Raw genomic sequence first — 22,051 nt, forward strand, 5'->3', positions numbered from 1 at the left:
ATTGAGTTGGTTTAATGCTTTTTTGCAGATGTTGGGGACATGAGTGCAGAAGTTTAATTGAAAATCTATTGTGACCCCTAATGGTTTCACGTCTGATTCGCATTTTATGTGTTGTTGTCCACTTTATCACTAGACCTCCACCTCTGGGTTACGAGTTCGAAACCCACGTGGGGCAGTTGCCAGGTATACTGACTGTAGACCGGTGGTTTTTCTCCGGGTACTCCGGCTTTCCTCTACCTGGTTTTTTAATAGGACGTTAAACAAAAACAAACAAACAAACAAACAAACCCCCGTTAGCTGATTACCATCATACACAGAACGTAGCCGATTTTTAAAAAATAGTCCGCGTATAGTTACATGCACCACAACAAAAAATGCAATGAAAAATAATTAACGAATACACGTATACATAGTTGTTTCCGCATCCCCAGTTATATTTTCAGCTTTGTTATAAAACTCGAGGAGGTATGGATCACAGGATCACACAAGACTCGACAATGGTATAATAGTTGTAGTATTACACTGAACGGCGGGGTAAAACGGCTCAATATCTGTGCTTTTGTAAAAGCAACCCCTTGTTTGCTTTCTAACAAGGTTTTCCAAAGTCTTTCTGTTGTGAAATCGGTATTCTAGCCATCTTCATTTCTGTTCGGCGATGTCCAATTACAACCAGTCTCCTAGGAAATGATGTCCGTCTTGTTTCCTCTTATCTAATTAAAAACATTAATACCAATGACAATTCCGAGATACAGAGACACGCGACCCAGGAATCGATAAGTACATTATCAGATTTTATATAACATTGTAATTTGTATACGATTTATACAGGAAGGTTGATCAAATATCACAAAAATACACCCGATTTATACAGGAAGGTTGATCAAATATCACAAAAATACACCCGATTAATACAGGAAGGTTGATCAAATGTCACAAAAACACACCCGATCAATACATGAAAATTGATCAAATGTCACAAAAACACATCCGATCAATACAGGAAGGTTGATCAAATATCACAAAAACACACCCGATAGTCTTTCCTTTGTCTCCTGTATATATTGATAGATACCCGTATTTAATGGTTAATGGTTATTAAACACGGTTACTAAACACGGTTACTCAAAACACGGTTACTAAACACGGTTACTAAACACGGTTACTTAACACGGTTACTAAACACGGTTACTAAACACGGTTACTTAACACGGTTACTAAACACGGTTACTAAACACGGTTACTTAACACGGTTACTAAACACGGTTACTTAACACGGTTACTAAACACGGTTACTAAACACGGTTACTAAACACGGTTACTTAACACGGTTACTAAACACGGTTACTAAACAAACACGGTTACTAAACACGGTTACTTAACACGGTTACTAAACACGGTTACTAAACACATTACTAAACACGGTTACTTAACACGGTTACTAAACACGGTTACTAAACACGGTTACTAAACACGGTTACTTAACACGGTTACTAAACACGGTTACTTAACACGGTTACTAAACACGGTTACTTAACACGGTTACTAAACACGGTTACTTAACACGGTTACTAAACACGGTTACTCAAAACACGGTTACTAAACACGGTTACTAAACACGGTTACTTAACACGGTTACTAAACACGGTTACTAAACACGGTTACTAAACACGGTTACTTAACACGGTTACTAAACACGGTTACTAAACACGGTTACTTAACACGGTTACTAAACACGGTTACTTAACACGGTTACTAAACACGGTTACTAAACACGGTTACTTAACACGGTTACTAAACACTCTACAAACATACACATACTTACCTATCTTTGTTACAAAGCACATAATTACAACCTGAGAAGGATCCATTTAATTTGCGGAACATGGCTTTCCCAAGCAATGACATTGAAAATGATTTCATTCTCATAAACTTGTATATGTATATATATCATAAGCAAATACACTACTTACATAGAGTTAAGTCGATTACTTATTTTCCTAATGAACTTCACAAGTAAAACCAACTCTTCATCTACTACAAAATTTAAAAGAGTATTGAATTAAAAACCGCTGGGTCTTTCATAATAGTATCGAGAAAGAAAATGGTTAATACTTGTTAATATTTGTTGATCACTACAGTCAAATAAATAATGAAAATCGTCGACAAAATCGGTCTGGTTGCAAAGGCTACAAATTCTTTTTACCTGGCAATGTTGTTCCATCTACCATATTCAACTGATAATTTGGTAATACACGTTCGAAATGTACAAGATAGAAAAGCTATAGTGGGGGAACATCTAGTAAATATTTCTCTAATAGTAATTTAGTTTTTTATAAATTTTGTAGTTGGTTGCTTTTAGGGGGATGGAAACATCGTTTTTTCAATTACATGTACTAAGTATATATGAACACATTGTTAAGTGTATGGAAAACAGTGCACCATATAATAGAAAATTATTGGTGTTCAATAGCATATACTTGTTATAAATTACATTCGTCAAAGATATTTTTATATAGTTTGGCCATGGTGTATTATGATTTCTAGATATCTTACACAGATTGTCATTCAGTTTGTTATTCTTTCATTTAGTCCAAAGTCCAACTATACGCACTTTAATGTTTTCACTAAATGGAAATCTCCCCAGTTCTCCGTAAACTATTAAGTTGGCTGTGGATGTTTTCAACTTAAGAATATATATATGCTTATACAATTTTAAAGTTTGATGTCATAAAACCCCAAAACATCACAGACACATACTGATATAACAGGTTTGACAACGTTATCAATTTACTTCATTTACGGTCATATTATCATTTCTATGTTTTGATATAGCACCATACATCGCACAGATCCTTGATTATCATATAATTGCTTGATATTCAAATGAGCAAAACCATTACAGGTGAAATAAACCTAAGATACTTGAAACTTTTCACAACTTCTATATCATTACCATTAAATCTGAAACGTACAGTTTATCTTGAGACACCTTCTCTCTACCGAAAACATTACCTTAGTTTTATCAATACATTGTGTATTTACTTTCGTTTGTAAACCTTGACAATAATCTGCTAACAGAATGGTATCATCGGCATATAGCATTACATAAACTTGAAGTAAACTTGTCTCCAGTTTACTCGCTAAATTTGATGGGACTCTACAATCATGTGATATCAAAAATGTTCCAAATAACTTTAAAAGGTAAAAAAGGGGGATACATTTTCCCCTTGTCTGACCACGATTGAAAATATTAGAAACTGAGCTACCTTTTATTATTTCAGCCTTAATTCTGTTGAACAAGTTAATTATTACTTTAAAACATTTCCCACCTATGTTATTTGAAATTATTTTTTCCCACAGTCCTATTCTCCAGACACTGAATTGCTTTCCTAAAATCGATAAAAGCACAAAACATACGACTTTTAAACTGTTTAGAAAGTTCTATTAAAGAATAAAGTGAAAATATTTTGTCAATAGTGGAATGATGCTTTCAAAACCCAGCTTTGGTTTTAGTATGAGGTCAATATTTTAATTATATAAATAATTTACCCAGGCAGATGGTGTGATTAGCCTATAGTTCTTAGCGTCATGTATATCGTCTTTGTTTTTAATATCAGTCATGCATCTGGTATATCATCGTATCAGAAATATAAACATTTTCACGTATAAAGAGGTCAGAATGTCAACAGTCGATTTAAGATTGTCTTTTAATCAAGTAACACATTTTAATATTTCAGATGAAGATTTTCAGGTTCGACAAGTCTTGGAGTTCATCAATATATGAAATATGGTTATCACTTCCCTCAACTTTATTATTAAAATATGTTCTGAAATCATTGTAAAGATCATCTATGTCTGGGTTTTTTCTGTTTTATTATGAATTGGGTTGTACCGAAAATAAGTTTGACAGCATTGTCGAAATTTCCTCACAACCTATTTACAGTTTCATTGATAATATCTACATTTAGTATCGTTATCACACATAATCTCCACAATATTATCTATATACGGATATTTTTCAGATCCTTGGCATCATTATTCCATCTTTTAGGTTTACAAAACAATCATTTTCAGAACCCTCGTTATAATATAACATTCACACCTAGTATTACATCTCTGAAGTAAACCTAAATGAATTAGACAGTACACATTTGACAACAAAGAAGAAAACTCATATACGGAAACTCACTATATGGAAAACTCATCTACAAGCTTAAATAATTCTAGATTACCTGTACAATGGTCCACAACACTTGTGTTTTTGAATGTTATATTACCGACATCTCGATCTTCACCTATTCTTCCATTCAAAAAAGCAGAATACATTTTTTCTCATCTCGGAAGATTAATTCCGGAGAAAGTTGTACTGATATATAAAAAACGAGTTGATGAGTTGGATGCTACGGATACACCACTAAACAACAACGATCACTGTATGCCTTTATCTAATTGTTCTGTGAAAAGAGCTTTATAATACATTACTGGTACGTCAATGGGTAGGGGCTCTCTAGGACTGAATACGATTTCTGAGATTCATGGCATTTTAAAGTATATTTACGATTATAAGATATAATAAAAAAGCGGCACAACACAATATTGTTTTCGTGTTCAGTGTTTAAATTGAAATGAAGGAATAATAAATACACAATGTTTGACTGCGGAAACTATAAATACAATAGCCAACATGCTTAAATAACAGCACAATGTATTAATAATCTATAAGGTATATACAAGGAAACGAACTGGCCAAGTTGATCAATCATTTACTAACGTACACTCCCCTCGTCACACCTAGACAGTAATATGTATACCTGGCAGGGACTATTGGTAAAATCGTTATAGAAAACGAAGAATGAGCTAGTCCTGGTTTAGTCATCAGTATTTCAAGATCAAAGAACCCGTTGCTTTACCATTGTATTGTAAACTGGTTCTTTCTCGCTATGATCACGGGCGGGTAGAACAGTACTACATACTTTCAGTCTTACAATGGCAACATATTGAGAATGTTGAACAGACATCATTTTATTATCTTGTGATAACTCTGGTGACTGAAGGCACTTCTACAGTAGAAATACACGCAGAATCTTAAATACGTGCAACATAGGTGATAGCACGTGCTAATGGATACACTTAATATTGGCCTGATCAATTTATATGGATATAACAGTAGCATGTAAATTCGTGATACCAGTTTTATCATCTCCGTTCCTTAGAGTTGCCCCTCTGCAAGTCGCCAGAGATGACCAATGTGGTCCACATGAATTAGTGAAATCTGATTGAAATCATAATTATGTACTATATATCAACAATAATCCACGGGATTAGATATGATTTCAATTAGATTTACTGTTGTATGAAAAGTTAATGTGTTCGTGTATGTAAATGTTTTATTACGTCTTATGTAATTGTGATGAGTTAAAAAAACTTAAGCAAATAAAGAATCTGAATCTGACATACATCAAAGACAATTAGCAATGGGCCCCTTCTGAACCTAAGGATTTCAAAGATGGAGGCCCCTTTCCCATAATCACTATAACACCAAGCATTCCCAGCATCGGATGTAAGGTGTGTTTATAAACCTGTTTAATACAAACACGTATTCTGAATGCTGATAGATATGACATAAGCACGTAATAGGTAAGAGTATCTGAAGTGACGACATTGATTTAATTAATATTTAAAATGAAGTAAAACATGTCAATTGTTAATGTTGCGAATTACGGCCAGTGGCGACGCAATAGGTCAAACCCGTTAAACATAATACGAATGAACGAATACATTTTATTTGTTTGGATGTGTGATATGTGAGGTTTTTATTTCTCGTTTTAGTTATTGGTATATATCCATTAGGCCCGTCACATACGTGGATATTTACGCGTTATTTTGAGATGGAACATTTCCTGTGTGTCTGTCTTCAGTTCCATATACATTTTTGTACTACTATTATCAACAGACGAGAATTATCGTTGTAGACAGAGAAGTAATTTGCTGCTATGTTCCTTTAATGGATATTCCAAATAGGTTAATCTATGTTTATTTGTTTACAGCATACGGTCCACAAATACAGGAACATGTCGATCTGGTAGTACAGTAGGATACCGATACGGGGAGAAAAGGCGTAAATCATATTAGGCTGATAAAACCCACCAGCTGTTAGGGATCACACATTATCGTAATGATGAATCTGTCTGATTGGAAATACTACCAATGCATGACTAATACAACTCTCTAAAACTGCATCAATACTATCCGCAAATATTTAACAATTCCTTGCTAACCCATAGTTGTGGCATAGTAACTTGAATCGCAGAATGAGTTTTATATTCGTGACCTTATCCCTATGAAAAAGGTAATGATATGAATTTCTTTTTTAAATATCATTTACCGATAGAAGTCGTGGGTTCTGCAAAGGTATTAGACCGCAGGAATTTGTCCATGTAGCTATAATTGAATATTAACATTAACATATTTATCACAGGTCCTATAGAATAAAGTCTACACATATTGTTATTTCATTGCTATTTCATTGCTATTTCATTGCTATTCTCATTCGATTTATAACTGCTGATTTAGGATTGGCTAATACTACCTGATACATATATATAGTCAGCTTATCTATGCTGTTCATATCTTCCGGGCCAGCAAACAGGTAGATAAGGGATACGTATTCTTACAGTTGATTTAATATACGAGATGTAGTCACAACATACTTTATATATATAAAGTTACTTGATTTATTGTTATTGACAGCTGTGTTGATGGTATAAATTCTACCAGAAACATCTATAGTTGAAAATAGTAAGGAATCTCTAAGGGGATATAGCTCAGTGGTAGAGCATTCGACTGCAGATCGAGAGGTCCCTGGTTCGAACCCGGGTGTCCCCTCACTTTTTCAACTTTTCCTGAAATAATAAGTTTTTTAAGATTGTTTAACTGGATACTTTCAACTTCTGTATCAGCGATTTGTTATTAAATTGAATGTACAATTTACGTAGCATACAGGTAACGCATAAATAGTTGGCAGATGTTATCATATTTTCCAAAATATATATACATGTATAGATTTTTGTAACTTTTGAAAAATAACTTACTCAAGTGAAAGAGAAATACCACATACAATGACCACTCGTTGCGTAACCTCTATATCTAAAACATACTTACGTATAATTTTTATTGCTACAGCACTATACAAAATTATTACTAAAATATTATCAATGACATATCAATATATAAATAGCACATCAACGTATGCAAAACACAAACACAAACAGATGAAAACGCCATGTACGTTGTGTGTATGTTTACTCTTACAATACTGATACCGAATTATTTTGCCGATGATAACTATGGTATCAATATTATATTAGACATATAAGGCAAAATGACATAATATTATGTCAAATGTTCGTCACAATGATGATAAAGTGAAGTTCTCCAATCACTGTCTTTCTCCTTAATTGTCCAATCACGATAAAGTGAAGATCTCCAATCACTGTCTTTCTCATTAATTGTCCAATCACGATAAAGTGAACATCTCCAATCACTGTCTTTCTCATTAATTGTCCAATCACGATAAAGTGAAGATCTCCAATCACTGTCTATCCCATTAATTGTCCAATCACGATAAAGTGAAGATCTCCAATCACTGTCTATCCCATTAATTGTCCAATCACGATGAAGTGGAGTTCTCCAATCACTGTCTATCCTGTTAACGGCCCAATCACGTTAAATGAAGTTTTCCAATCACTATCTATCCCATTAACGGTCCAATACGTCTGTGAATAAGGTGGTTCCTCTCGGCATTGTTCTGAAAAAATAAGTAATCTATGACAAAGCATCACATAACAACATATAGATTATTTTACCGCTGTTTCTCTCAGTTTCTAGATCAATTATAATTACTGATCACAGTGATTACATACACTGAATGATATGAATACAATGATTACATACCCATGTTGTGATGTTTTTACAGTTGGGTGGATCGCTAAATACTTTCTGCGGGTTTTCAATATCTGTAGGATCTAAAAATTCGTAGTTGTACGCAAATGTCCCTAAAGGATCGAATCCGTATTGTTCCATTATTAATCGGCTGGGGGGACAGATGTCACCTGATAATAAAAATATAATATGTATCATCTCAAAACATAATATACATCATCTCAAAACATAATACACATTATCTCAAAACATAGTTTACATCATCTTAAAATGTAATATACACATCTCAAAATATACAATACATCATCTAAATACATATTATACATCATCTCAAAACAAAATATACATCATCTCAAAACAAAATATACATCATCTCAAAACATATTATACATCATCTCACAACATATTATACATCATCTCACAACATATTATACATCATCTCACAACATATTATACACATCTCAAACATACAAAATATATTCAAGCTAATCCTTATGATTTAATATACTATACACAATCCCTGTGGAGATCAACTTTTATTGGTGAACTCTTTTCTCTTAGAATTTATTACGCCGCCGTATCAATCAATCAATAGCGACATTACACACGGCAACGAAAATGCGTCTTTTGAGCGAAAGTGAATCCTACACTTCTCAAAACATACAAGGTCCTAGAACCAGGTGTTCCGGTAGAGCAAGCGTCATTTGCTTCATTGGTGATACTCGTACGGTAAATCTGGAACATTGTACTGAGTTTGTGACACTTGAAGCCATCATACATTGAACACGCCCGACATTATATCACACAAATGAAATATTAGTACAGTTAAACCTGTCTACAAAGACCGCTCAAGGGGAGGCAAAAATAAAACAGTCACTATAGACAGGTTTCCTTTATACACAGGTTGAGATTTTTAGCGCTAATCACCTGACCTGGATCCGCCATAAGTCTATTTGTTATCGATATGAATTGCAAGTTAAGCCATTTTATTGTCAAATCTTTGTAGGGAATTCCCAACGCTCATACATTTCCTGCTGTTTTTAATTTGATCTTTTTTATATTTCAAAGTTTTCTTAAGATTAATATTTTCCCCGGAGGCCCCAGCATGAGAAGCCCCAGGGGTTCCTTGAACAACATCTACTATTGGCAGTCTTTGCCAAGTTTCAAAAGATCAAGATTATGTTCAAAGTTTCCAAAAAATCCGTTAATCATTCCTCCCTCCCATTTCCCATTTTGAATTATTTCAGTATGGTCGTGAATCAACAAGTGATGCCGATATCAATTCAGCAATGCGCTAAATTGTTAAAATTTGCTTATGCGTCAAAATAATTGAGTACGTTTATACATTGTACTACCACACTGTATCCATCTTATGATCTCATATAAGGAAGCTGATGAAATGGATATGTCTTAAGATGACACTTTGATTTCTCCTTGTTTGGAAATTATCCTATGTTGGTCTTGGTGTATTTTCTGTTTTAATGAGGAGAAATATATAATAAAGTCGGTGATAAAATTTCAAACTGGAATATAAGGACACTTCCGGTACATGTAACATAGCATTCCTTTAATGATCAATCACACTGTACAGGACACTAGCTACGAGATAAGACTGTTTTTATTACAAAAATACACAAGGACAAGGCATCAGGCCGAGCCTACAAAACATCTTCTCATTACGACCCCGGTAAAGTAGTCATGTACATGATTTTAACAGACAGTAAGTATATTATCAACGAATATGTATACAGGTTAAATATATACATCCTCTGATAAGATTAAGTCAAGCTAAGATAATGAATCAACTTATACAAACAATTGTTAGCTATATCATTGAACTAAGCCTTGATTTCTCATTCTCAAGTTTTCTAGTCAATATAGTTATATCACAATAATTGAGATCCCAAATCTGAAATTGTTTTTGTTGCGATATATACCGTTTATCTTAAATTAATTTAAACTATTATTAAGATTATAAGTCTATCCCTCTTACAATACACTTAGCCAGACAATGACGGTTACACCAGGAAAACTTGTAACACACCATTTGAGTTTCAGAGGACAAATCCTTTTATGATCTTATTTGCCGGACTAAATTTAGCGGCAGCTGTGTCAGATTATATTATAGTGGACAGTCTGTTAAAGTATATGGGGATATAGCTCAGTGGTAGAGCATTCGACTGCAGATCGAGAGGTCCCTGGTTCGAACCCGGGTGTCCCCTAATTTTTTAGTTACAGTGTAATTGGATATGCTACTCTAATAAAATACTATCTCACGAGAGAGAGAGAAAACCAATCCATTGGACCAGTCAGACCCAAATACTTTACAGTTTGTCCAAGTTAATAATATTGTTGATGAACTGATATTTGGTTTAGAGTTCCTCATATGTTATATTGTACATATAAGATATAGTCGGGAGACATGTGACTCTGTCGTATCACCTTAAATTGTAAAGTTACTTTTCTTCTATTTATTTTAACTCAAAAGCAATACACAAACATGGATGATCAAAAGACAAACTAAATCCGGGAATGAAGTAAGTGGAAAATGTACTAAATAGGAATTACCTACTCTGTATGAATATTGGTACGCGATCCAATAGGTTATACAGACCAGCGTTTCCCAGAACTTAGTGAGAACTAACTAAATAATTTTATTTCAAATCAATTTTTACTTACCGACTTTAACGTCAATTGTGACAGCAACAATTTCATTGTCCTCTTTCTTAACCACTTTTAAGAACTGGTACTGTTCGAAACGTTCCTGAGATCCCCCTATCCCTCCCGCTGATGTTAGAGATGCTGCGTCTGTACAGATAGATGGTCAACATTAGTATGTACAGTTGTTACTGTGACATAGTAAAGTAATGCATAAAGACAAACCCGGCCTAAGTCAAGTATAATTCTACTCTTTTATCCTGATGTAGAACATGTATATTCAAAATTACAAGAATTTACATAAAGTAAAACCTTCGAGAAAGATAGGCTACTAATTATCTGGCAAAATGTCAGCACCGTTACAATTTCATCGGAGTAAAGACTTACTTATTAAAATTAACAGAATCATCATATTAAGAATATCAACTATTCAGTACATTTCAGTAATAGGTCATGATTTACTACATCCAAATGAAGAAAACAATGATAGCAAACCATAGTTTCAAAAATATCAGACAGACCTTCCCATTGTTACATGTACAACTATACCTACCCCAGTATTTACCTACCAGACAGACCTTCCCATTGTTACAACTATACCTACCCTGATATTTACCTACCAGATAGACCTTCCCATTGTTACAACTATACCTACCCCGATATTTACCTACCAGATAGACCTTCCCATTGTTACAACTATACCTACTCCGGTATTTACCTACCAGACAGACCTTCCCATTGTTACAACTATACCTACTCCGGTATTTACCTCCCAGACAGACCTTCCCATTGTTACAACTATACCTACTCCGGTATTTACCTACCAGACAGACCTTCCCATTGTTACAACTATACCTACTCCGATATTTACCTACCAGACAGACCTTCCCATTGTTACAACTATACCTACCCCGATATTTACCTACCAGACAGACCTTCCCAGTGTTACAACTATACCTACTCCGGTATGTACCTACCAGGCAGACCTTCCCATTGTTTCCAGAAGTCTCCGTCCTGTACCTCTCTGTCACAGGTCTTTTCGATGTAGTCAATCGTATAGAAGGAGGACTGGAACACCAATAATTAGTACTGTCGATAGGGAATTAGAGGGGCAGGAGGTTCATTAGTTTAAATCCTCAATTATCACGGTCATGAGTTTGATAATGAAGTCTTGTAATCATTTTTTATAAAATAGATTAGTTGTTCTCAATTTTATAGTAAAGATCATTAGATACAATGTTACAACCTAAATAATTGTTTATAAGTTATAACATTTAATAACCAACCATAAATCACTTTAATAAGCGACATTTACTACCACAGTTTCAATTACATAAACACTAATCCTAACAGATCCCTAATGCCTAACAAGCACTAACTACATTTTATTATCACACAAGCTAACGTCAAGCTATCTAGAATCGATAACAAGGCTAGAAAGGCACATTGGTATTACAAGGCTTCGACATTATATATGTTAAGTACTTTGGTTATATATCTTAATACTATGTTGGACTATGTTGGACTATGTGAATTATATGGTTTAATTGGGAGAGAAACATATTATTTTGAAGACTGATAGAAATCAAAATGGATTATGAAGACACTTAACATGAATAGATATTACAAAAATAAAGTAAACATTTACTTCGTTAAACTTCCATATGTAGGTGTAATCATAGGACATGTTATAGGCCAAATCGATACCCTTCAGGTCTAATCTCGTCTGGTTGTTGAGATAGTCGTAATAGTAGGTTCCGGACGCTCGCGCCTGTGTAGGCACGGTGAACATCAATCCAAAATCGAAGAAAACTTTGCTCTGCCACTGTGCCGGAAACTTGCATCGTGGTTTACCGGAAGCTGAATATGTTCCAAAGACAAAGCACATGGCAAATATGACCAGTTTGACGGTATCCATCGTGTTGTTTCCAGGTCGTATCTCCACACTATCACTGTATCTGAGGCAGTCTTGCTAGTGCACTGACGTAAGAGATGGGTGGCCAAATATAGGTCACTCATACAGGATCAGGGGTATGATGTATGATAAGCGTTAAAAGTTAATATTCCATTTCTAGATAATACTATCCCTGCTTACACTACCTTCGACGTTTACATGGCCCAGTTGATTCGATATTCAATGAATTATTCCCATTACCACGATTTCCATGACAAATATCGATTACTGACGGCAAAATAACGAGGAAATGTTTTCGAGAGATTTAGGTTAATAAAAATCATGATCAACATAATCTCATTTGGAAATATTCTATTTCATGTTGTGATATTAAGTCAGACGTGTTCTATGTTTGATGATGTACCTAATGGTTCCGTTGTTATCATCTTAGTTCATGCTTTGATCATGTGATCTATATTTGCCCTAGATTGGTATGGCGGATGTTACTCTATTGGGACACCTGGTCTTATTCTCCTTTTACTCTTTAAGTGGTATCATAGTAAATCTATTTACCTTTTTTATTTTGTCCTCGTTTGATCGATTTTGAGATACGGTTTCGCTATTATGTCGATACTCGCTGTTGTTTCTACAATTATGTTCTGTAAATGCATTTGATGTTCCTTAAAATTACCCGATATTTTAGGATATGTGTATGTATGTCTTTGGGCCAATGTTACACGATATATAAATATCTACCTAGTTAGATAAGGGATCAATAGTCTTACAGTCGATTTACTATACAAGACAAATTGAGATGTGGTCGTATTGTGTTGCTTGACTTATTTTCTTATCGACAGCTGTTTGACTCTATTATCGGATTTCATTTTGAACATGTATGGTATAGGAAAAACTGAAGTAGACATGTGGGGATATAGCTCAGTGGTAGAGCATTCGACTGCAGATCGAGAGGTCCCTGGTTCGAACCCGGGTGTCCCCTAACTTTTGCATTTTTCCTGGAAACGAGTATACTTTCTTTCTTCTATATTTACTTAATCAACTTGCTCAACTCTGATTTTAAAAAAATTTATTCATTAATACTTTCATAATACGTGTATATATTTTGTAATTCTCCTGTCACCTCGCGTGGTTGTCATTTACAATTCATATTCGTGAATGTATAGTTACTTCACAAATAAACTGACACTTTGTCTTCACTTCATTACAGCAAGATGGAAGATTAATAATAACAGGTTTCTGGCGTAAAAATGTTATACACAATATTTACTATGGTATCAAAGATCTAATTGACTTAGCGGGTAAAATAAAAATAAACCATAGTGCAATGGCAATAAAGATCTCCAATCACTGTCTCTCGCATTAATGGTCCAATGGCGATAAAGTAAAGTTGTCCAATCACTGCATGTCTCTCTCATTAATGATCCAATGACGATAAAGTGAAGTTCTGCAATCAATGTCCAGCCCATAAACGGTCCAATAATGATAAAATGAAGTTCTATAATCACTGTCTATCCAGTTAACGGTCCAATACGTGTGCTGATGAGTAAGATTAAATATCATATGACCAGATTTTCTCTGGCGTTGTTAGATATGGAAATGAATGATCACTGAGTAGACTGACTACATACCGATGTTTTGATGTTTGTACAGTTGGGTGGGCGCTAAATACTTTTTTCGGGTTTTCAATATCTGTGGTATCTAAAAACTCATAGTTGAACGCATAGGTCTCTAAATGACCTAATCTGTATTGTTCCATTATTAATCGGCTGGGGGACCTGTCACCTGGTAATACACAAATACAATTCATTGTTTCAAAATGTATAATAAATCATCTCACAATATATGTAAGCTCTCGAAACGTGTATAACAACATCTTATAACAAGATCTTCCGGGAGAGAATGCATGTTCTGCTTCACCAACAACAACCGACATGTAAATAGAGGTAAATCCTAGCAATGTATAGATATCAAAAGGAGAAGCGGGGAAAAGACAACGGAACTTCAATGTACAATGTATATGAACGAACACCGAACATGTCTAACTTCACATCGGTACGCCATTAATATTGCTCTTCGATTCTTTCATGTTTTTGAATATAGATCGTTGGTTTTAATGCATTTTGCAGTTTAATGAGGATATTTAGACAAAAAAATTTTTTAAGATGGTGGTACAGAAGAACAAAACAGTTTAGAAGTACACATTACTTTAATAATCAATCTCATCATGTGTGAGAAACAACGAGAATATATACATTTTATTTTTCACTTTAACAAAATGCAAAAAAAAGCAAACGACAAAGCAACAGTCAAAGTCTACAAACACCTTCTCCATCTGACTCCGTAATGTAGCTACATAACTGATTTTAACAAACATATCAGAGATACATATGTTATCAGTGAATCTGTATATACAGTAGCCACCTGATTAGAGGAAGGCCGACTTAGATAACTCATCAACGTATACACACAAATGTTATAGAAACCCTGAGTGAATCATGAAGCAACTCTAACATCTAAAGGTTTCACGCCAATAGTTATGTTACAAGGATTGGAATCCCATAACTTGTACTGTTTATTTGTACTGTACTGTTAAACTGTCTTATCATTTTGTTCCTTGTGTCAGCTAACGGCGGTTGAGTTAGTTAAGTATATAGCATGCCAGACAGACCTTCCCATTGTTACAACTATACCTACTCCGGTATTTACCTACCAAACAGATCTTCTCATTGGTACAACTATACAAACCCCGATATTTACCTACCAGACAGACCTTCCCATTGTTTCAACTATACCTACCCCGATATTTACCTACCAGACAGACCTTCCCATTGTTACAACTGTACCTACTCCGGTATTTACCTACCAGACAGACCTTACCATTGTTACAACTATACAAAAACCCCGATATTTACCTACCAGACAGACCTTCCCATTGTTTCAACTATACCTACCCCGATATTTACCTACCAGACAGACCTTCCCATTGTTTCAACTATACCTACCCCGATATTTACCTACCAGACAGACCTTCCCATTGTTACAACTGTACCTACTCCGGTATTTACCTACCAGACAGACCTTCCCATTGTTTCAAATGTACAAACCCCGGTATTTACCTACCAGACAGACCTTCCCATTGTTTCAACTATACTTACCCCGATATTTACCTACCAGACAGACCTTCCCATTGTTACAACTGTACCTACTCCGGTATTTACCTACCAGACAGACCTTACCATTGTTTCAACTATACCTACCCCGATATTTACCTACCAGACAGACCTTCCCATTGTTTCAACTATACCTACCCCGATATTTACCTACCAGACAGACCTTCCCATTGTTACAACTATACCTACTCCGGTATTTACCTACCAGACAGACCTTCCCATTGTTACAACTATACCTACCCCGATATTTACCTACCAGACAGACCTTCCCATTGTTACCTACCAGACAGACCTTACCATTGTTACCTACCAGACAGACCTTCCCATTGTTACAACTATACCTACCCCGGTATTTACCTACCAGATAGACCTTCCCATTGTTACCTACCAGACAGACCTTCCCATTGTTTCAACTATACCTACCCCGATATTTACCTACCAGACAGACCTTCCCATTGTTACAACTATACCTACTCCGGTATTTACCTACCAGACAGACCTTCCCATTGTTACAACTATACCTACCCCGGTATTTACCTACCAGATAGACCTTCCCATTGTAACCTACCAGACAGACCTTCCCATTGTTACAACTATACCTACCCCGATATTTACCTACCAGACAGACCTTCCCATTGTTACCTACCAGACAGACCTTCCCATTGTTACCTACCAGACAGACCTTCCCATTGTTACCTACCAGACAGACCTTCCCATTGTTACAACTATACCTACCCCGGTATTTACCTACCAGACAGACCTTCCCATTGTTACCTACCAGACAGACCTTCCCATTGTTACAACTATACCTACCCCGATATTTACCTACCAGACAGACCTTCCCATTGTTACAACTATACCTACCCCGGTATTTACCTACCAGATAGACCTTCCCATTGTTACCTACCAGACAGACCTTCCCATTGTTGCTAGAAGTAAGAAAGTAAAATTAGGCTGTTGTATATTTTTCATACAATATCGAATCTTACACAATTCATATTTATATATTCATATATACCATCCGTCAAAAGTCTGAGGTAATAATTCTATCTTTTTAAATGAAGATGTGTAGATAAATTATTGCTTTCCCCAGAAATGTTATCGTTCTCCGCCGTTTATCTTTCATTTTGGTCTTTCGATCTAAGTAATTATTATTGTATCGATTTCATTATTTTCCACTTGTTTATATTAATAAGATGTATTTCTATATTTGTTTGTGTTAATTAGATATATTTAAGTGGAAGTTACTTGATGTATTTTGTTTGTGAAAAGCAGTGTATATGCTGTCGGCGATGTGTCATCTTTCACCAATAAATTCCTTTTTATTAATTCATATTATCTTTTCATTACAATAGATAGATGGTATGAACATTGAACAGGTCATAAGGTACACTGATATATTTTAATCAGTTGAATACTTATTGTAATGTTAATTAACTCACATTTATCTGTTTCCTTCAAATCACCTTTAGCGAAATTCTCAAGAATCATTTCACTTACAAAAACATTTCAAACAAATGCATAATGCATACAAATACTCTTAAAGCGTTTAACTATAACACATTTTGGCTTAATTCTGACCTTAAATCGCGAAATCAAGAAATGCTCCTTCATATTTCATTGTGTCCAGGATGCACTACTTTGACGACATATGCTCAATAAATCTATATAATTCCAAGACCCCAAGGAGACAACCGACGCTGCAATAAAGAAAACTAGCATCAAGAACTTTGAACTTCATATCACACCTTATAATGTAATATTTCACAAATTATCTATAAAAAATATAAATAAAGAATACTATCATAATAACGAAACCATAATACAAACTCAAACTCGATTAAACGATGCCAAAATATAAACAAAAAATAAATTTGCATGGTGTCTCCTACAAAAGTACACAATAATAATACCAACTGGTCCGGAAGAGGTAGCGTCTTCTGCTTCATGAACAACACTTGCAAGTGTCGTCGATGAGGCAAAAGACGCTTGCTTTCTCGGAACACGGTGTCTTAATCTCCTTGGACTCCATTCTATGACTATCTGTCGCGATGGATATCAAACAACAACATCTATCCATGTATTAATACGTCGATTGTCATTGAATTGATTAAGATATTTTTGTTTTTTTTAACCAGTTGAAGCTGTTAACTTGATTACGATTACAATTGAGCTAAATAGAATTTCTTCTAGCCGCTTTAAAAAATGTATTCAAAAAAAAATAATATACTGTCTAATGGAAAGAGATATTTTACATTTCTTTATATTGATTTTTTTTCATTAGTCCTAAAACAAAGATGACTGTCCTTTTTAAACACATGTTTCTGTTCCCCTTTCAAGGGTTGGAATGTATCTTGTGTCATGTTTTGTTTTATAAACGAAAGCCTTTTTATTAATCTAAGTTTGTTAACACATTGAATCTCTCTGATATAAAATCCTACGACAGATTTTCTAAATTATTTATTCAGCATATAAACACTTTAACTATCATATGGCACTTATCTCTCTGACGTAGTTGAGAAATGTATTCATGCATGTTTTCATTTTTCGTGCAGAATATTATCTTTAACATATGCAAAAGCGATGAAAGCTACAAACTTTCTGCTGTCCCAGTTGTCGGATTTGGTATTTCTATGTGCCCCTTCCAAACTTTGAGGTCAATTACTCCAAAAGCACCTGTCTTGGTATCAGCTGAGATTGTCCGAGGATATCATAGTCCGTGAAAAACAAATAAATTATCGCGAGTATCAAAAGATGAATGGTCGGATAGAGAAGTGTGAAATAAGACATATCTAAAACGGCTGAATTCAGGCACACAGCACGTCCTTTTTCAGAAAAAAAAAAACCAATATCTTCTGACACACCATTAGGGAACAACCAAGCAATCGGGAAAATATAGACTTTTGAAACATCCCCTGTGTATAGAAAGTTGAGCCAGAGAAAAAATGTCTGGCAGCCACTGATTGGCCAGTATGTTATGAAGTAACAAAATAGATATGTAGCCTGATAGGTAACTATCCATAAGAAATGTTGAAATATTTTTTTTATAAGTCCGATTGAATTTTCCCCCAAAAGTTCAGGTAATACTAATTAACAGGTAAACATTTCAGATTTCTGAGAATTTTTACTGCGAAATTCACCCATTTTCAAAATGGCTACATGGAAAAAAAATCGAGCTGAAGGATCCATCTTTTTTGTTTGATTACGTGTTATATGATACCCTAAACGTTTGTTATAAACCATAATTGCCATATTGAATTCAGGAATTTTAATGATATACTCCAAAACGTTAACACTGAAGTCTATGGAAAAACAATTGGTTGGTTGGTCCCTTGACTAAGTCTGGCAATGAAAGTGGTAAAAACCAGTATCATCGTTTCATGTATTCTAGTGTATTTAAGAAACCGTGTCCTGATTTATTGCTTAACAAAATTAAAACATGTAAACCGTCCATAAAATTTGATTCGTATATAACATCAGATGCACAAATTCACATATTTGTCCGTTTTGGATTGTCGTCTGTGCACGTTTATGTAAATTGGGATAGCACGCCGCTGCTTGATTTCGGGGTGCTTATATTCGATACATCGGTTTAAAACCTCTTTTTATCGTTCATGTGGCAGTTTCATGATGTTTGTTTATTGATTTAGCCTCGTCATACCGACATCCATTAGTTATAACGTGAGATGTTATATTCGCTTTAAACTGCTATAAAATCAGGACAAAATAAGACTCAACGAATGAACGTTTTACTTGTATAATACATATAAATGATTAAACAAAGAATACAGAAATTGTCATGTTCATGTTATCAATTTGGGGAATGAAATGGAAAAATAAATAAGTGAAATCGATAATTACACCATCACTAAAACGTACGATTCTACTGTATTTCCCCGCCGTCTTGTGTAATAAAGAACAGGATTTTATGTTATAATTATCACCGATGAAGAAGACCAGGTTTATCTACCGTTTACACAAACAACTCTCTCGAAATGGCAGCCAATATGTTGATGTACCTCTGAAAAATCAAATTAAAACTGTTTAATGTATACATGTATATACCATATATAATCTATAGAATGACAAAATGTAATTAAAGTGTCATTTAACGTTTTATAGTGTCATAATGTAGTTATAGTTCGATGTCAAATTATTACATGTAACTAGTACATGTTCTTACCGATTGTGTGTTGTTGTTACAGTTCCGAGGAGGAGAAAACACATCCGGGTTCTTTAAACCAGTATTATCCAAGAACTCGTAGTTAATGGCAAACGTTCCATACGCAATCTGGCTTTGGTCGCGGATCAACAAACGGACTGGAGGACAAACATCGCCTATAATAAGAATAGAATGAAGACATATCGCCCAATATTCTATTTCAAGAGAGAAAGACATGAGAAAACTTTAAACAGCTTCATCCAATGAAAAGGGAAAATGGCTTTCATCGCTACCCACCGACTTTGACATCCATTGTAATTGCCAGTTTTCCCAGTGGTCCTCCGTCCTTTTTCACCCATTGGTACTGTCCAACGATTTCTTTAAACCCGCCTATGCCTCCGAAATATTCTGGTGAAGCGTCAGCTAAAATTCAAATAGATCATTATTCTTGTTATTGATGTTTTCTGTCTAACAAGAATAACATAGTTTACATATATCATGTATTATTCAAAATTGATCCTGTCAAATTTGTAACTATTTATCTGGATTTATGTCCCTTTGATCCAAAGTTAGTAGTAACTTCAGTGTAGTACTTACTCATACATCCTTTATACATATTTCGAAAGGGATCACTTACCTGCTTCATTAAATTTTATATTCTGACCCCAGGTGTCATCCTCTTCGTCTCCCCTACATCGGTATTCCCAGAATTTACGCTCTTAACTTACCTGGTATACCTTCCCATTGGTCCCAGAAGGAACTAACACCATCCTCTCTTTCACAGCTATGATCGGAGTTGTCAATTGTGTAAAAGGCTGGCTATTTACAGAAAATTACAGAAAAAGCTTTTTATAACCAAAGTGAATTTTTGAAGGTAATTCGAACTGTTTGCTAGAGACTTGCCCATATGGCAAAGCAGCCACAACTTAACTTTATACATATTTGTTTGTACATTCCGTACTTTGTTTTGAATACCAATGAGAATAATAAGAGGTAATACTTCGATTTTTGGTGGCTCACCATTCATGTTTTCTAATACTTTCAAAACAATAATCTGTTATATAGAAATGGTTATATCAAATAAATATTGAATTGTAAGTCAACAATTTTAAGTTGACAATGCATTTAACATACCTCGTTAAACTTCCATATGAGACTGAAGTCTACTGAAGAATTGTCCGCTCGCTCTACTCCAGTGAAGTCAAATCTCATCTGTTGGTTGGTATAGTCATAATAAAACATCCCTGATCCATTGATCTGATTGATAGCCACGACCATCATCTCAAAGTCAAAGAACACATTACTTTGCCACTGAGTTGGAAATTTACACTGCAGCTTTTTCGGTTTTGCATCCACAAATAGTAATGAAATGATACCACAAGAAATCGGTATGATGAAGTTCATTGCTTTCATGTTGACATAGATATATGTCTAAGAGATTAATACTAAAGATTGAATATCAACGGCATCCTGTGGCTGTTTATCAAGATTTCATCTAAAAATATTTTGATCATGTTTGAGTTTATGAAAGATTACAAACATGTCATGTGTACCTACCCTAAACCTTGAAGTGAACAGGACCTATATAACGACCTTGACCGCTATCTGTATCTACATAATTATCACTGATATATCGAGTGTAAAATTAACTGAAGTATGTATCATATCTAGCAAAAGTTATTATCATTGAGTCAACACGTCATTTAGTTATTCATCGGAAAATAAAATGTCTATACTGTTGGAAGTTATACATGCATAAAAATCCCTCCAGAACGGCTTCGCGTCTATACAGCCTAATTGATACAGGCAAATATATGTATATATCAAACAATTGTTCAAATAACCATTCCTAAAGTTAGAATGATATCATGTTGTAATTTAACAATATCAGAAAATTACATTTTCCTTACTTTACATATTTTACCAAATTTAACCGTATTCCTAAACATGTGTCAACTAATGACATCTTGATAACACGATCATAGTTATCATTTGGTACTTCGTGACATTTACTATTGTTAATTATATCTAATGGAGGTTACTTAAATATGTATCTTTATTATTGACAAGGCATTTTGCTAAAACCAATCGAAACTCTGCTGCAGTTTAATGGCCTATATATCTGTGTTAATACTATCGCTTATACTTTCACATATATTCGAATAATATATTCCGGAGTAATTTGACAGCGTTTTCCTATTCCCTGTC

The 22,051-nt window shown here is 34.6% G+C and overlaps 2 protein-coding genes and 3 non-coding genes across 5 annotated transcripts; 3 read left to right on the plus strand and 2 right to left on the minus strand.

Annotated features, from left to right (window-relative positions):
- Positions 1-6,813: 6,813 nt before the first annotated feature.
- Trnac-gca lies at positions 6,814-6,885 on the plus strand. Its single transcript has one exon. It is a non-coding gene; the product is annotated as a tRNA-Cys (tRNA).
- A 254-nt stretch (positions 6,886-7,139) lies between these two features.
- LOC117335217 lies at positions 7,140-12,571 on the minus strand. Its single transcript, XM_033895204.1, has 5 exons — positions 12,248-12,571; positions 11,577-11,667; positions 10,621-10,749; positions 7,954-8,111; positions 7,140-7,807 (listed from the first exon to the last, which is right to left on the minus strand). The coding sequence occupies exons 1-5, from the start codon at positions 12,515-12,517 to the stop codon at positions 7,751-7,753; spliced, it is 705 nt and encodes a 234-aa protein (XP_033751095.1). The 5' UTR covers positions 12,518-12,571; the 3' UTR covers positions 7,140-7,750.
- Positions 10,092-10,163, plus strand: Trnac-gca. Its single transcript has one exon. It is a non-coding gene; the product is annotated as a tRNA-Cys (tRNA).
- An 847-nt stretch (positions 12,572-13,418) lies between the features above and the next one.
- Trnac-gca lies at positions 13,419-13,490 on the plus strand. Its single transcript has one exon. It is a non-coding gene; the product is annotated as a tRNA-Cys (tRNA).
- A 5,924-nt stretch (positions 13,491-19,414) lies between these two features.
- LOC117335218 lies at positions 19,415-21,758 on the minus strand. Its single transcript, XM_033895205.1, has 5 exons — positions 20,978-21,758; positions 20,572-20,662; positions 20,141-20,266; positions 19,865-20,019; positions 19,415-19,702 (listed from the first exon to the last, which is right to left on the minus strand). Exons 1-5 carry the CDS (start codon positions 21,254-21,256, stop codon positions 19,655-19,657), a joined length of 699 nt encoding a protein of 232 aa, XP_033751096.1. The 5' UTR covers positions 21,257-21,758; the 3' UTR covers positions 19,415-19,654.
- Positions 21,759-22,051: the final 293 nt, after the last annotated feature.

Source organism: Pecten maximus, chromosome 9 (assembly GCF_902652985.1).
Source record: "Pecten maximus chromosome 9, xPecMax1.1, whole genome shotgun sequence".
Lineage (NCBI taxonomy): Eukaryota > Metazoa > Mollusca > Bivalvia > Pectinida > Pectinidae > Pecten > Pecten maximus.

Bases quoted from the DNA above. Each gene is read 5' to 3' on its own strand.
- LOC117335218 (XM_033895205.1), bottom strand. From the start codon at position 21,256: ATGAAAGCAATGAACTTCATCATACCGATTTCTTGTGGTATCATTTCA. The intron at 20,663-20,977 runs GTATGTTAAATG...TTCTGTAAATAG, and splicing joins TCATATGGAAGTTTAACGAG to CCAGCCTTTTACACAATTGA. The intron at 20,267-20,571 runs GTAAGTTAAGAG...TTTGAATTTTAG, and splicing joins CCAATGGGAAGGTATACCAG to CTGACGCTTCACCAGAATAT.
- LOC117335217 (XM_033895204.1), bottom strand. From the start codon at position 12,517: ATGGATACCGTCAAACTGGTCATATTTGCCATGTGCTTTGTCTTTGGA. The intron at 11,668-12,247 runs GTAAATGTTTAC...TTGGTGTTCCAG, and splicing joins ACATATGGAAGTTTAACGAA to TCCTCCTTCTATACGATTGA. The intron at 7,808-7,953 runs GTATGTAATCAT...TTATTTTTTCAG, and splicing joins GTAAAAACATCACAACATGG to AACAATGCCGAGAGGAACCA.